Source organism: Haliotis rubra, unplaced genomic scaffold (genome assembly GCF_003918875.1).
Source record: "Haliotis rubra isolate DU_JTF1 unplaced genomic scaffold, ASM391887v1 Scf605, whole genome shotgun sequence".
Lineage (NCBI taxonomy): Eukaryota > Metazoa > Mollusca > Gastropoda > Lepetellida > Haliotidae > Haliotis > Haliotis rubra.
In genome coordinates, this window is record NW_025767308.1 from 108,008 (window position 1) to 123,963 (window position 15,956).

Consider the following 15,956-nt stretch of genomic DNA (forward strand, 5'->3'; position numbering starts at 1 on the left):
TCTGTAAACAACGAAACATTAATACCATTGACAGTTTGTCCCACTGGTATGTTGTAAGCTCCATGTTTCTAATGTGCGTACGGTCGTGCTGGAAATGAAACCCGTAAAGAAAGGAACCCACAGGAATCCACCATATTGCTGTCTTCAGAGCAATAACGTCATCTGTCAGTATGTACAGTTCTGTTGCCCAATGTAGAGCCCTGTTTGAATGCTATATTATCTGAATATCATACAATATTACACACGATTTGACTTTACTGTTACCTCTATCCATTACATTAGCACCTAATCTAAAAAATCCCGATTGCGCTCTTTCAACTGAAGAACCATGCACAAGCAGTCTCTTAACTAAAGCGTTATTATCAACCCACGAAGTTTTTTGTCAGAAATAAGAACGAAACAAGATACATGCATGCACGAAAAGAGGTGAAAGTTTTATTTGAGCTTGCCTAATTTGCACTTAGTTTCAGCATTAACTGAAATATACATGATATAACATACATGTAGATATATACATTTGTATAGCACAAGTTTGTTTACAAAAAGTGCCTACAAACACTGCCACGTTCAACTCAATGAGGTCTACGCTCCACTCTGTGCCCACACAACTGCATATACAACACATAAATGACCAAGGTACACATTGACGTGTTATGTCTGGAGCTGAAACTGGTGTCGAACCAATAAGAACATAGTGCAATAACATGTTTTTTCTAACATATATCCAGTGTTTAGGACACATTAAGATCGTACGACTGCGGCATCTAAGACACCTGCAAATCAAACATGTCTCTTTTATGTTACTTAAGTATCTAACACAAGTTCAAAAGGAGTCTGAATAACTGACAATGCACATATTTTCTATTCGCTTACTCATTACTTGTCTAGTAAATGCACTTGTTCATCATTAGTTCTTACCTGGTGTATATCCATAAACATACACGAGGAACGTTGAGAATGTATTCAGTGTCCATTTAAACAAACTTAGGTACTGAAGCAACACCCTCCTTTATAGAGAACGTCAGATGTGCACCCTCATTAAGTGCGTAAAGTACATCACGTTTTATTCGTGTCAGCAATTTCGATCAGTTCCGTATGTAGTCATAAGTCAAATCTGAAACAAAAGTAGCACTATATTCATACACAGCACGGGACTCTATCCTGATAATGGCTGAATGGTTTACATCAAAAGTGTTCTAGCTTCCAGTTTTCTCACTATGGTTTATGTGAAGCATTTAGTCTGGTTAAGGATATGTCTTCAGGGTGTGACGACAGGACATAAGACAGTGTCCACCAGGCTGTGATAAGAGGCAGCAGCATATTGTCACTAATAGTGTTACGCTAACGCAGAACTGAGGACAGAGGGAACCTATTCAGTTTAGGATTTCTACTGTGAGAAGTTCATGTTTTGTATTTTGTTGCTCTTGTACACGATTCTGCATTAGCCATACCTCTGCCATCAGCATCCACATACATGCCAAGTTGGTGAAGTCTGTAGGGTCTTGATCTCTCTGCAATCTCGTCGTAGGTGTTGCCAATGTCTGGAAAGTATAATAACTTTTCAAAGACAATCGAGGGTGAGCAGTGTCGAAGAACATCAACAATGTTTACTTCCAGCAATAAACATAGAAGAGAATCATGGTAAAAGTTCAGCCGTTAGGTTTAGAGAGCTAGTTCATGTTTTGTATTTTGTTGTTCTTGTAAACGATTCTGCATTAGCCATACCTCTGCCATGAGCATTCACATACATGCCAAGTTGGTGAAGTCTGTAGGGTCTTGATCTGTCCGCAATCTCGTCGTAGGTGTTGTCAATGTCTGGAAAGTGTAATAACGTTTACATAGTGAATGCAGGACTGCAGATAAACAATCAGAGACAATCGAGGCATCAAGGGTGAGCAGTGTCGACGAACATCAACAATGTATACTTCCAGCAATAAACATAGAAGATAATCCCAACTAAACAGGCATTTTCTTTAGAAATTCGACAAAGATAGAGCTTATGGGAGACATCAATATCACATTATCTGACATTGAAGATGCAAATCTCTGAGCTCGCAATCTTTTCTCTTTATCATATGCTTTATTTGGAAAACTCATGTACCTTGGTAATACGGCTCTTGGTCTCGCTTATCTTGGATCCGCGACCTTCAGCAGAAACGTCAATAATGTCAAGAGGGCATGCAATTCACACACACATACGCTTGCAGTCGCAAAAAGTGTCACACACAAGCATACACGCACACACACACACATGTGTGCATATAAGGAGACAGAGAATTAGGTTAAATGGCAAAAGCTGTGTTTAGCTATAACCGCTTACAAGTACAACTATGAAAGGAAACTTACGTATTCGGCATGTCTGTTGTGCCTGTGGAGATACCAAAGATGACGTCATGTCAAACTTTGTCGATAGAAGTTAAATATCTTAGCAGTGCAAGTTTGCTGTTTACTCACGTATAGTGCCTAACAAAAAAGTACACCAGTACGTTACTGTTACCGTATCGCGAAGAGGCAACATTGCTGCATAACGTGCTGAATTACATTGCTGTGCATAATTATGTTGCCTTTTGCACAGTGAGTGAGTGAGTGAGTTAGAATTTAACGTCACCTCGGCAATATTTCAGCCATATTGTGACGAGAAATGTTTTACATAAACAATAATTAAAGTTGCTAAATAATCAGTCATCGAAGGACTGTAAAATAACTAGAGTATCACAGATGAAGTCTAAAACTAGCATGAACATGTAAAACTATTTTATTTACGAAGACAATACAATATAAAAACAGGCTATAGATCGCCAACAACTGAAGGTAGATCACCATACTAGGAACCATGGGGACTTACATTACTTTTTCTCCCTGCATGGACCCTAGCTGGATTTACACCATCCCTTCAGCTGTTGGCGATTGTAGGAAAATTTAGCCACAAATTAAAATGACAAGAATACTACGTTTAAAAACACAGGACGTAAAAAAATTACTTTGAAAGGTTTTGGGACTTACGTACCCTCTCAGGAGGACAATAATTTTACGCTAGCCTTTTGCACAGCATACATTATACCTACCTGTACTCTGCAATGCACATGCACATTCGCATCTCGTCTTCATCAATACGACAACGACGACCACAACAACGACAACCACAAACAACACACCACCTGCCACTTCAGCGATAAATCCAGTTTGTGAAGGGGGCGACCGAGCTAAAACAGAAATACCTCACGTTTCCACAACGTTACACAACAAGGAGTGCGTAATGCACACAGACATCGTTTGGAGTAAAAGAAAATATAGTAGGGTGTTTGAAAAGTACACTCTTTACTCTAAATATCTGCTCGCACAATGTATGGGTCGAACGTATTGGGCTTCAATGGTCGTATTTTCATGCGTATCATTTACATTCTGTTGTGTGGCAAATTCAGTTAGGAACTACTTCTCCATAACCGGCCTGATGACATCAAGATGCAATTAAGGTGAATGGCCAATTGTTCATGTTGTCGTACTCAGCAATATTCCATCTACAGTTGGATCTATATCAGAAAGTAAATAATGTCTTGTCTTCAATTAAGTCACCTCACTCAACATGCTTGAGATGCTTGGCACCTGTGGCATATTCTCAAGTGTTCTCGAGGTTTCGTGATTTGTTAGCTGCCCCGCCATGGTGACATCAGTGACAACTATAAAGCCAAGGGAGGTTTTACACACATTCCTTATTGTCCAAAGGTCAAAATCCTGCTTTTGGCATCCAAAGCCAGTAAGCAAAACGATTTTATGATAACATCCATGCCGAACGTTCTGAGAGGTTAACTTTCAGTGTCATAGTGTATGTCAGTAAGCATAAAATGAAAACCATTTCACACCACAGCTAGCTGCAAGATTGTTGATGCAATGTTAACACATTCACTTAGGTATGGTTATATTAGGTTAAATTAGATTTAGTTTTAATTAGCTAATATCTGTCGACGCTTGATGATTTCTACACCAAATGTGTTTAAACACATTTTGACAGCTGACACTTTCATTTAGTCATCGAAGGTAAGAGCACAAAAACACAATTGCATTTCTCTGAAGTTACACCTCCACAACACTATATGTCACCACAGATGTCCCCACACAAGGACTGAAGGTGTCGATAGCTGTACACACATCCAGTATTTTAACAATGATACTTACACTGTACATCCACTGTCACCTGCACAGCGTCAGATATCTACACACACAAGGACTGAAGTTGTCGATAGCTGTACACACATAAGTCCAGTATGCTACCAATATGGTACTTACACTGTACATCCACTGTCACATGCACAGAGTCAGATATCTACACACACAAGGACTGAAGTTGTCAATAGCTGTACACACACCCAGTATTCTAACAATGATACTTACACTGTACATCCACTGACACCTCCATAGAGGCAGATCTCACTACAGATGTCCCCACACAAGGACTGAAGTTGTCGATAGCTGTACACACATAAGTCCAGTATTCTAACAATATGGTATTTACATTGTACAACCACTGTCGTCTTTACAGAGTCAGATCTCACTACAGATGTCCCCAAACAAGGACTGAAGCTGTCAATAGCTGTACACACATAAGTCCAGTATGCTACCAATATGGTACTTACACTGTACATCCACTGTCGTCTCTACAGAGGAAGATGTCACTACAGCTGTCCCTACTTTAGGACCGAGGGTGTTAGTGGCCGCAACAGACACAGAAGTACCGTCTGGCATACAAAAAATATGCATTGACCTTTCCTTTGCTTGCTACACTGAAGGAACAACCTAATATGGCTTTTCTGTGACTATTCTCACCGCGACTCGCTGCAAAATTGTTCATCCGGTGTTCAGCAATAGTTATTCAACGTATGGTGTCCGTGCACGGCAGCAATATTAAGTGAAATTAGATATAGGTAATATCTGGCGAAGTTTGATAATCTTTACTCCAAATGTGTTTAACCACATTTTTACAGTTGACCTTTAAATTTAGTCATCAATGGTAACAGCACAAAGACACTATTGCAGTTTCGTGAATTACATACCGCCCATTTTCTATAAAATGACACCTCCGCAAAAAATGTATCTCAGATCTCAACACAGATGTCCCCAAACAAGGACTGAGGTTGGTAGCTGTACACACATATGTCCAGAATATTAATAATGATACTTACACTGTACATCCACTGTCGTCTCTACAGACCTCGATACAGGTATCCCCGCACCTGGATTGAGGGTGTTGGTAGCAGCAGATACAGAAGGGCCGTCTGACATAAAAACAATTACGCTCTAAGCTATACTTTGCTTGCTACACAGAGGGGGAAATCTAAAATGACGTTCATGACACTTCTCACCGCGGCTAGCTGCAAATTTGATGATACGGCGTTCAGCAATAGTAAGTCATTCACGTAGGTATGGTATCAGTACACGGCAGCGATATTAAGTTAAAACACCTTGAGACAGTATCTGGAGAAGTTAATGTCTAATGCAGTCATCACAGGAAGCAGTAAATGCACCACTATTACAATTTCGTGTCTGACACATCTCATGTTGTTTTATTAAAATGACACCTCCTCAGAGCCACTATGTCTCACCGCAGATGTCCCACCACACTGATGGTGTACAGCTGTAGCTGTTGTACTTTAAAGACAAGACACTATTCAACCATCCACAAGGCACGAGGATTTAGAGGAGGACAGCTGATCAGGAGTGCAACCACCAACACGTGTATTCACGAGGCACGGGGACTTAAAAAAGGACAGCCAGCAGTGAGTGCAACCACCCACACGTGTATTCACATGGCACGAGGACTTAAAGGAGGACAGGTCAGCAGTGAGTGCAACCACCCACACGTGTAGGTGTGATAAATATGAGCTACCACACAGCGTTCACTACCATGATATAACTACGGCAGTATTGGCACATATGTAATTCTCTTTTGAAACCAAACCATATACCTACTAGGAGTAATAGTGCCTCTAACCAAATACAACGATTGAAGTGAAAACTTGAAATGTCCTTGATAACATTTGTCAAAACTTTCATCAAGAAACAAGTGTGGTATTCATATTGATTTGTCAGCCTCACCTAGAAAATGATACAAATGCAGCTGTTTTTATGTTTTATTTTTCTACGTCCTATGTTCCAGCCTCATGATCCCATTTTAGTTGACTTTTTTATCTTGGTACCCCCCCAAAACGCAACATCTACAATAAATGCATCACAAACTTCAGGAAACAAATATGCAAGAAACATTTTGTGTGTTTGAGATAGGCAGAAGTCCACTAGAATCAAACTTAGAGTTTTTAAGAGAAGCAATTTGAAGCTTAACAATCGCTTGTTGAAGTGACTCCCTCCTTCATGTTTACTGAGAAATTACTTGTTTTAGAGACACTACCAACCCATCCCCCTTTCAGATGACGTAATCACAAGGCCATACCTTATTCTAATGTTTTCACTTATTCATAAATGATTCCAAAGGTTCATACTAAATGCTGAATGGTCACACAAGTGTCAGCTCTCAATATGTTGTAAACACAAACAGTGCCATCTTGAATATTTGGAGAGAATGTTTTTGAATGATTAAATTTGGCGTGTCCTATACAAAGATAAAAAAAACAAACAAACCAGTCCCAGTCTAAATATATATCAAGCAATCCAAATCTTTGAATGTTGATTATGACGGATAGTACTATACTGAACATATTTCATATGATATTATCTGAGGGGATACCATCATCCAAGTGGTACCACACAGATCGATTTTCATTTTCTGCATTTGTATAAAGAAGTATTATACCTCAATATGTTGTGATGACTAATATCTCGTTATCCACATTACTCACAAATGTGAAATGTTGGATATGGCTTTGCTAATGATTTCCTTCAAAATATAGTGGAAGCTTTTCAAACATCCGACTTTGAGAATATACTTTTTGAACGCCCCTCGTATTCCTTTATTTGTCCAGCATGAAACTAGCTTTGCTATTGCTCATGCATGTAACCTGTATACATATACATCCAAGAGAGATTGCAGCGGACAGTCAGGACTGTGAAGTGTAACTTGTACAATATTAGACGAAAGGCGGTGAGGATAGCTAGTGCAAGATGAATGCTTTTATGTGTTCCATGCCCTAATCAACAGAAATAGTAGCTCATTTGCCTTTGGATGATCGGTCTGCGACGTAAATGCATTTTTAAATATATCATTAACATATATTTCTTATTACATTTAATACGTTTAAAGAATGCAACCCCGACTTTACACATTTACACATCTCAGAGTGTTTGTAAGTTGTTCTTTCCATACCCAACCGATCTGATGTAGTTGGAAAATGAACTGGAATTGAAAACACAAACACTTTGGAAACTTGGTCCGCTACTATTTGTAGATGTTAGATTCAGTTACTTTCAGGGGCTTTCTCCTCTGTGACCTACATGTATTAGAGTGAAGGTGTCAAGCTATCCTGCCAGACGATGATTTGTCAAACATAAATAATTTCAAAGAAGATTCGAAAATAGAAATAAATAAATTCATTCGTTTTGTCCACACGTCATTTACAGTCAGCATCCGATTTGCACTTTTCTGCTTTGTACAGATTGTTAAATAGATACTTCTGATCATATCCGAGCATTATCCTCCATCAAAGATAAAACCAGTAAAAGGGAATAATTCAAACTAGGTACTTCACGTCATTGTAACAGGAAGCTCGTGGTGACATGTCAAGTCATCATTATTTGGTACTGATTTCCCATCTGATATATACATTCTTTTTGACAGTTACATACGCGTCTGTTCAAACTGACTGGAGATTTAGATGAGTATGGTAGGAATGAGACTTGTGCTTCCAGTACTCACACTGAGGCTCCATGTTGTACATCTGGCTCCAATCTGACTCCAGGCCCTGACTTTCTCTCGCTCTACATCTGTAGTTGTGACTGTCCCGGGAACTCACGGTGAATGTATAGGTTGGACCAATGGTATTAACTGTGATGCTATCGTTGTCACGCTGCCAAGTGTAAGTCAAGACCAGACCATGGTCAGCTGGGACAGAGGTAGAGGTGGAGTTGCAGGTCAAGGTCACTTGCTGGTTGTAGACAGGTGTTGTTGACACTGGACGACCAGGTGTTGTGGGTTTACCTTTTACAGCGATAAATGTCTTTGAGTTTAACGTCTCCAGTCTATGTGGGGACGGTCACCATAACCATGTTAACAAGTGCAGATCCCCTATGTACTACGAATTCCAAACAACCCTCACATTACAACGACTGTAAATATATTCAATGAGAACTCAGCTTAATTGTAACTTCGTGTTTTCAGGGTTCCTTGATAACTGTTCTTTGACCTTATTTGTTTGCATCATCGTTATCGCCTTAACCTGCTCAGAATTCACTGCCACTTTTTGAACTGCCACACCACGTATGAATAGAAATCAGTAAGCTGAGTGACGTTGTATTATGCATCAATGCGCCTCTGCGATACGAAAACACGAAATATGCAGTGATTTGTTTCTAACGTGGAGCAGACACCATGTATATTACAACTCGTTGTCTTAAAATGTATCCAATTTGCTTTCTTATCTTTGTAAGGTAAATGGTATTTGATTGACACTCATGTGGTAATCACTGTCTAAAAATCCCAGTACATGACTGCCAGGAGCTACATCCGAATCATTCAGTTAGAATGCAGAAATACATGACGCCCAAATAGGCAACACGATAAAAGTATTTGTTCCCCACTGTAATCAAATTGAAGATTAAGCTAAATATGCCTGAATCAAACAGACCCAATTTCCGCATTCCCTTTGGTTCCCAAAATGTCAATGTCAATCTCAAGTATGTCACTAATATGCCTACGAGCATCAGTTTGGCTACTGAGTGGCCGGCTTCTCGTCTGATGGAAAATACCAGTATAGTTTCACCTTCAATTTTCAAAAACTAACAAATGATGAACACAAAACTCTCTGATGAACAGTGAAGTATAGTTCCATTACTTCATTATCAACACCAAGGACGTAATTCACTTCAAAAAATTCCTTTTCGTGTCCACGAGGAAATATATTCTTCCGCGAGACAGTTAGCAGCTGCCTCTGTGTGTGACCAGATTCACATTAGGTTACACATGCTGAATGATAGGTCATACATCATATATATTGTACTGAAATAGTGATTTATTCATAGTAATGTCAACAATATGGAGAGAAGTAATATACATGTCTCTCCATAATATTTATTGACTCTGACATCCATACATGCACATACGTAACTAACCTTTATGTATCGAATTGCTATCTGGGTTGAGTACATACCGACAGTTGGTGCTGCTTAAATATAATCTATATAAATTCAATATCGACTTACCCAGTACAACAAGTTTCTGTCCACAGTTGTGTATAACATTGTATACAGCCCCAGCCCCACACGTGTATGTCCCTGCATCAGATGTCTGGATGTTGCTCATGGTGAAGGTGACGTTCCTAGATGTTCTGTTTCCCTGAAACCCCAGTCTATTGCCGTAAGATTCATATGGGATTAACAGGCCAGAACTCGTCAATATGAAAACACCAATCCCAGCAGGATTGACGGTGAAGTAAACAGTCCCAGGCCCCAGACTTCCGGGTGGAATCTCCCAGCTGAACCTGGCAGTCTCCGACACCTTAGTCAGCACTGGCCTGACAACTGGTCCACCTGAAGAACCACCTGCAACATATGTGTCTCCAACATCATGCCATTCCATGCCACCTTGCCCGATGTAATGTAAATCTCAACACCAAAATAGTTGTCTTGCCTGATGTAATGTAATCTCAACACCAAAATAGATGTCCAGTAATATGTTATGTGTAATTGTTTTCAAAGAGATGTTGATTCAAATGCGACAGGTTTCTCCTTCTTTGCAGACTTACTTGCAATCACAGACAGGATGACAGCATAATACAACATGTTTGTTACGAGGCCCGTCCGTGATATCTGAAATCAAGTTCAATGGAAGAGATCACGTTCATATTTAGATAGGAGAGTAATCATGAGTAATGACTGAATTATCAGAATCATAACACCCCCTTCACAACTACAACTATATTCTAACTTTCTGTCACTTTCGTCAGCCTCTGTTAGTTGCAGACACAGGTTAAGTCAAATTGTCAGCTTCCATTCTGTCTAAATATCATCATCAATGGTCCAACATGGATGGCGTCGAGAGGCCATCAAACAAAGAGGAAGCATAGTTTATATCCGATATGCACTTACGCTGACCTCAACTGCTGCACTAACAACTCTTGGTGAATAGAGCTGTTAGAGGCGTGAAGCGCACGGCGACTTGTGTGACATGTGATGAAGTGATGAGGTTCATAACACTATGGCAATACTGTGACATAATGCGTGCACCCCCTGAATGTATTCCAGATAATGTCATGATGGTATGGCTGGATGAATCGTGGGTTATTGCAGCATTTAGTTCATGGTCAAAGACGCAGGATACACATTAGTGGAAAGGTGGCGTCTTATCATGCAGCATGCTGGATCAAATCTAGGCTCGGATTTCCATGACTATCATTCTGAGAGGAACCCTGCTGTATTTATGGAAAACGTTAGGAATAGCTTATCCCAGCATAGCCTAGCAAATCTGTGATCGTTGAATTCACGTCTATTCTGTAATAATTTATTGTATTAAACCAAAGTTAAACTAGGTCCACATATCAACAGACTTACCGCCATCCGATTTCACAGGAAGATCAATATAGGAGATGACAAAACCACATGTTTTTGGTTTGCTCAAAAGTCAGGTGTCTGCTATCGAGGTTATATGCTTCTATTCTTTCTTCATTGTCATGCCGCTATTGCACTGTGTGTACGTTATCAACGTTCAGAGGTGTCTAGCTACTGACCTGTCCTACCCACCCACAGATACGCGTTATCTACTTCCTGGTTCTATTTTAGGTGGTTATATCTGTTGGGAGTGGGTCGAGAAGCTATCAGACGTGTTGCGTTATTACAACAGCAACCAGAGCCTTTAAAGGTCCTGCATGTACGAGGTACGTACCAACGACTTGCTTCTAAGAAATGTCCCAACTGTGAAGATAACACGAGGCTGCAGTGTGGACATGTTGATATTATTAGTAATGGGTATTTATAAAGCGCACATATCCACGCAACTAGTACATGCTCAAGGCGACGGAGTGTTCCCTTAATCAACGGATGTCGATTTTTATGGTATTCCTTTTTTTCAACCAACTCAACTCCATGGGGAGCATTCGACTTATGCAGCCAGTTAAACGAAGCGGGTTATCACTCAGCCTCGTCCTCACAAGGCACCTATTTGTAGCTAGGTGAACTGGGACACGTAGTCACGGTATTTTGTTCAATGATACGTTACTATAACTGCAACTAGGTGTCCACAAGTGTCACAATTGTCACAAGTGGGGATCGATGCAGGCACCTTTCTTTTACTAGCGCTGCGCCTTAGACAGCCCTGGTAGTGTGTGGAACTACATGTGTGTGTGGAACTACAGGTATGTCACACGTAATATATATTGGTGCTTGAGTACAGTGTAAATATACTTCAGGCGACTATGAACATGATTTAAATGAAAAAAACAAATCTGGATTTTCCGTGCATGATTCGTTTATATCCGACGGGAAGCCAAAACGCTGGGGCATGTCATGCATATATTCAGCTGATATTGATTGACAATTGTGTATTTGTCCAAGAGCCTGTTTTTGCACCTGCTGGTGGTAGTTGAGGGACGTACGGGAGGATATACTTCAGGGATGAAGTATAAGATGACAGATGCAGTGGATATTGATGAGAAATTGCCGTTGGAAAGATAAATGTTGTTGAACACTTGACAGAGCGCACACCGGTTCTGAGTGCCCAATTTTCCCAGAGTGGACACCCGCTCCTTGTCACTTAGAATAAGCCGGAAGTCGATTTTTCATCGTCGACGAAGTCGTTGGTGAGACGACGGCCTTAGTCAACGCCACGACTCACCGCCCTATCCGTCAGCGTTGTCGATAGCTATCGCTGGGAAGTAATAGTCCCAACCCAGCGGTCTGTTTGTGGTGAAAAGGGAATACAGCGAATGTCAACTGATTCAGACAAAGAACATAGAATTTCGATGCATTTTCACTTGAACACATTTGTTTGTGATCAACACTATAGCCTTACTGGGGACAAATCATTTCTGACACCACAACAAGCTATAGTACACGCCAACCTGACTAGCAGATAACAGAGTAGACAGGACGTGAGTTATCCTGAGCAATGCCATCTGTATTGTACTGTTATCTGCAGATTTGCTTTGCTATGATCAGATACCAGTCGTTGAAGCTGTTATCACATCAAAACTCGGGGACTCCAGATGACCATCAGAATAATCGACCCAATTCAAGCGAGCATACATTTGTCAAAATACTGTTTTATTTGCTATGGAGATTGGCATGCACACCTTCATCTTTGTGTTTGTTTAGGTTGATATTTGTGGAGTTTTCCAAATGCATTGAATGGAAGAATACTTCACACAATCTCCTGATTCTAAAGCTTCTGCTTGACCAGTACAAACTGGCAAACTGTGTTTGTGGTCGTGTATGTAACATGTTTCCTGCGCTTGGGTTTTTAATAACCTTTTAAGTGGTAAGAAATAACTACTTGGGTCGGTATTGTAGAAAAGTGTTATTGTTCTTTATGTGTGTATCACGCCATGATGGTATTTATTTTTATTGGTCAAATGATGTTTTTTTTTTTAATGAACATCTGTTGAAATAAACAGGCTTCATAGCCTTGGCTACTTTCTTGATATCATTCCCGAAAATGGATCAGGCATATAAGGTGATTGATATCAGTGTGAGCAGTGGAAGAAGGTTATGGATTTGTGATGGTACACCTGTTAAATTTGATAACCCCTGTGTATTCATTTCAGGGCAGTTGCATATACTTCTTAAAGAAATATTGCTGATGACTAAATGTAATGCAATGAAGTATGTGCATCAGTTCAAAAAACCCGAGATCTGTTCTTCAAGCTCTCCTTATTTTGCCCCAAATCATCCTTGAGGTACCTTCATAATGGTCATGTTAATTACGTTTGAATCATGAAATATTGAACCTTTGGAGCGACTCTCGCAGGGCGACCACTGAAGTCTAGACAACATCTTGATTCATTGGTGGAAAGTACTGGAGGTCAAACGATGTTAGCAGATGGTACTTGTTTATACACCTCTTGGTCAGCGGCTTTAGTGCCACATGGCAAAGGCCGGTTGTTCGACCTACAGGGGGAATAATTTTGTATGCAACGTGAAATACCTTTTCACCTCGCATCTCAGTCTGATCTCTGACTAGCTATGAGTTATAGTCACAGTCGTTGCATATGGTTAAGTTGGAACCTTGCCGCCATCATGTATACACGATCACAAAAAAAGGTCTGAATATTGTTTCTGAAAATTATATTTTAATTTTTGGTATGTAAACTATGAAAACAGACATGAACATAACCAACATGATTTCACCTCTGCGACTGTTTGGGTGTCTAACAGTGATTGTGTATGTATGCATCGCTTGATTACTATGTCTGGCAAGCATAAGCTAAGGTGAATAAAACATGATGACTGACTGACTGAGTGAGTTTGGTTTTACGCCGCTTTTTGCAATATTCCAGCAACATCACGGCGGGGGACACCAGAAATGGGCTTCACACATTGTACCCATGTAGGGATTCGAACCCGGGTCTTCGGCGTGAAAAGCCAACGCTTTAACCACTAGGCTACCCCACCGCCCCCAAAAAGATGAAAGTAATAAAGACGTTATGAGCAGAGCAAAGACATATAATGCTCTGAAAATGTCTCTTGGTCTGTGACTGAAACTGATGACACGATAACTACCCATCTTTAGTTATTTTGATTGTCAGGACCTGAAAAGTACAAAAGTAGATGTCATTAAACATAGCAATGTGATCAGAATAATGAAAAATGTATTCCAACGGAACAGGAGATAAAGGATATGTTTTAGTTAGATGTTATCGAACTATACTCTGACCTAGTTCATCCATGACGGTGTAACGCGATTAGAATCACCAGGAGTGGTTCATGGTTTGGTTACCTTGGGAATGTGCCCCAGTGTTCTGGTATGGCAATGCAGTGTTGGACTCAAATGTCACAGGGGGAGTCTCTGTCACGCCTTCATAGGTACTTGCATCTGCTGCAGCATCTGCTGAGAAGATGTTCATTACATATTTTCAAGAACGAATTTGAACTACAAATCCATTTTACTGTTACGTGGGAGCGGGGATCTCATCATTAACTGTTTAAAAGAAACAGGACTGTATAATAAATTGTATCTTTGCATGTCTATAAACAAATATGTATGTATATGAAGAAAGTGCTTTTAACCTTGCATTTAGAAACTTGTCTACGTGTGTTTACTTGGTCTGATCACAATATGGCTGAAATAATGCCAATGCAACGTTACATGTGACGCCATTCATACTCACTTGTAATGTTTTGAGGGAAATACCAACATCTACAAATACCTTTTGTATTCGCATAGATCTTCAACCGTGTGTATTGTTGATCTTCTGATTCCTCTTCCAAACTGGGATACCGAGCTGGGCCATGATGTCGATCTGAAGCAAACGCATATGAAAACATTATAATTGTCTCAGCGCTGAACAGATAATTCGATATTGGCGATATCAACAAAACGAAAACCACATACTTACTTAATGATGAATATTCTCTGTTTTCCATTTCCACAGTTTCAGAATTCCTGGTGGTAAAACAATTACAAGATCGGTTTCTGACAGACCATGATGGATAAACGTGCGACAAACATCATTATGTAATACGTATATATCCCTTTATCTTATTTAAAGTTGTCCATACATTGTATTTGATATTGAAATATTGACTACCTTATTTCCGTTGTTCCAGTTCCTGTAAAACAAAGATCGTGTACAACACACATCACAAATGGAGACAGTCACGTCAATCGTAAATGAAATCCACAGAGAATTGGTAACGTTTAACATACTTTCTGTTGGTGCAATATATGTCCATTTCTGGAAACATAATGGTGGTAACATCCTAATAAGAAATCGTTCTCTCAAACACATCACTCAATAAAATATATTATTATTGACTCGAAATAATATTCGATCCTTTGACAACGGAAATGTATCTATTATACCTTTGGGTTGTTTTCCGAATCTCTACCCGATTCTGTGGAGTACCATGAGAACAATTCCCACGATGACCAGGGTGAGGAGTATGCCGCCTCCTGCCGTTACTGCTGTCACTTCAGTACTAAAAGTTGGAACTTGGAGCCGGTGCTGGGTTGGTGGATCTACAATATAACAGGGACATCATAACGGAACAGTGCTTACCGTACGTCACTGTACACTGGTGACACCCAGTTACTACTTATTACTTCTGTCGAATCACCAATATAACATGTATTCAACGAGTAAAGCTGTGTCTTGGTTTTAGTCAAACTGATAATGCTAATCCATTGATATGGTCTCCTAGAACATAGCATTAGATACAGTAATAGGTTTCGACTATTTATACACAGACCTATAATCACCACATGATACACGATGCTGTGTTGCACCAAGATATGTAAAATCAGTTCCGTTTAGTATTAATTAAAATACACTGACTATACTAGTTAGTCGAAATTACTCTGATATAAATGAGATGGCTTATCAGTGTGAGGATATGGCGTAGTATCGACCCAGAGAGAACATGCGTTGTTGTAAGACATCAGTTTGGTGCTGGAGCGGACAAGTTTGATCTGACTGACAACTAGATGAAGTAATTTGTTGGGTTCTTTTTGAGTGACACATACCCCCTGCAGTCGTAGTTTCTACAAGGACATATCTGTCAGAATCCCCAAAGTCATTCTTAGAAAGTAGTCGGAATGTGTAAATCTTTCCTGGTGTAAGCCCGGTCACTTCCACGACCATCAT

The 15,956-nt window shown here is 40.0% G+C and overlaps 1 protein-coding gene and 1 long non-coding RNA gene across 4 annotated transcripts; both read right to left on the reverse strand.

Moving 5' to 3' along the window:
- Positions 1-409: 409 nt before the first annotated feature.
- Positions 410-10,887, reverse strand: LOC124255658. Of its 3 annotated transcripts, XM_046689553.1 has the most exons (12): positions 10,711-10,878; positions 9,906-9,969; positions 9,364-9,702; positions 7,862-8,143; positions 5,178-5,270; positions 4,632-4,733; positions 3,066-3,203; positions 2,347-2,368; positions 2,102-2,145; positions 1,726-1,815; positions 1,452-1,541; positions 410-1,114 (listed from the first exon to the last, which is right to left on the reverse strand). In XM_046689553.1, exons 1-12 carry the CDS (start codon positions 10,714-10,716, stop codon positions 1,086-1,088), a joined length of 1,299 nt encoding a protein of 432 aa, XP_046545509.1. In that variant the 5' UTR covers positions 10,717-10,878; the 3' UTR covers positions 410-1,085. The 3 variants fall into 3 exon arrangements, with proteins under 3 accessions (XP_046545509.1, XP_046545511.1, XP_046545512.1); XM_046689555.1 differs by lacking the exon at positions 1,726-1,815 and having other exon boundaries at positions 10,711-10,887; XM_046689556.1 differs by lacking the exon at positions 4,632-4,733.
- Positions 10,888-13,771: 2,884 nt separating this feature from the next.
- Positions 13,772-15,947, reverse strand: LOC124255664. Its single transcript, XR_006892723.1, has 7 exons — positions 15,836-15,947; positions 15,176-15,331; positions 14,901-14,922; positions 14,709-14,755; positions 14,520-14,612; positions 14,027-14,200; positions 13,772-13,901 (listed from the first exon to the last, which is right to left on the reverse strand). It is a non-coding gene; the product is annotated as an uncharacterized LOC124255664 (long non-coding RNA).
- Between the last annotated feature and the right edge of the window lie 9 nt (positions 15,948-15,956).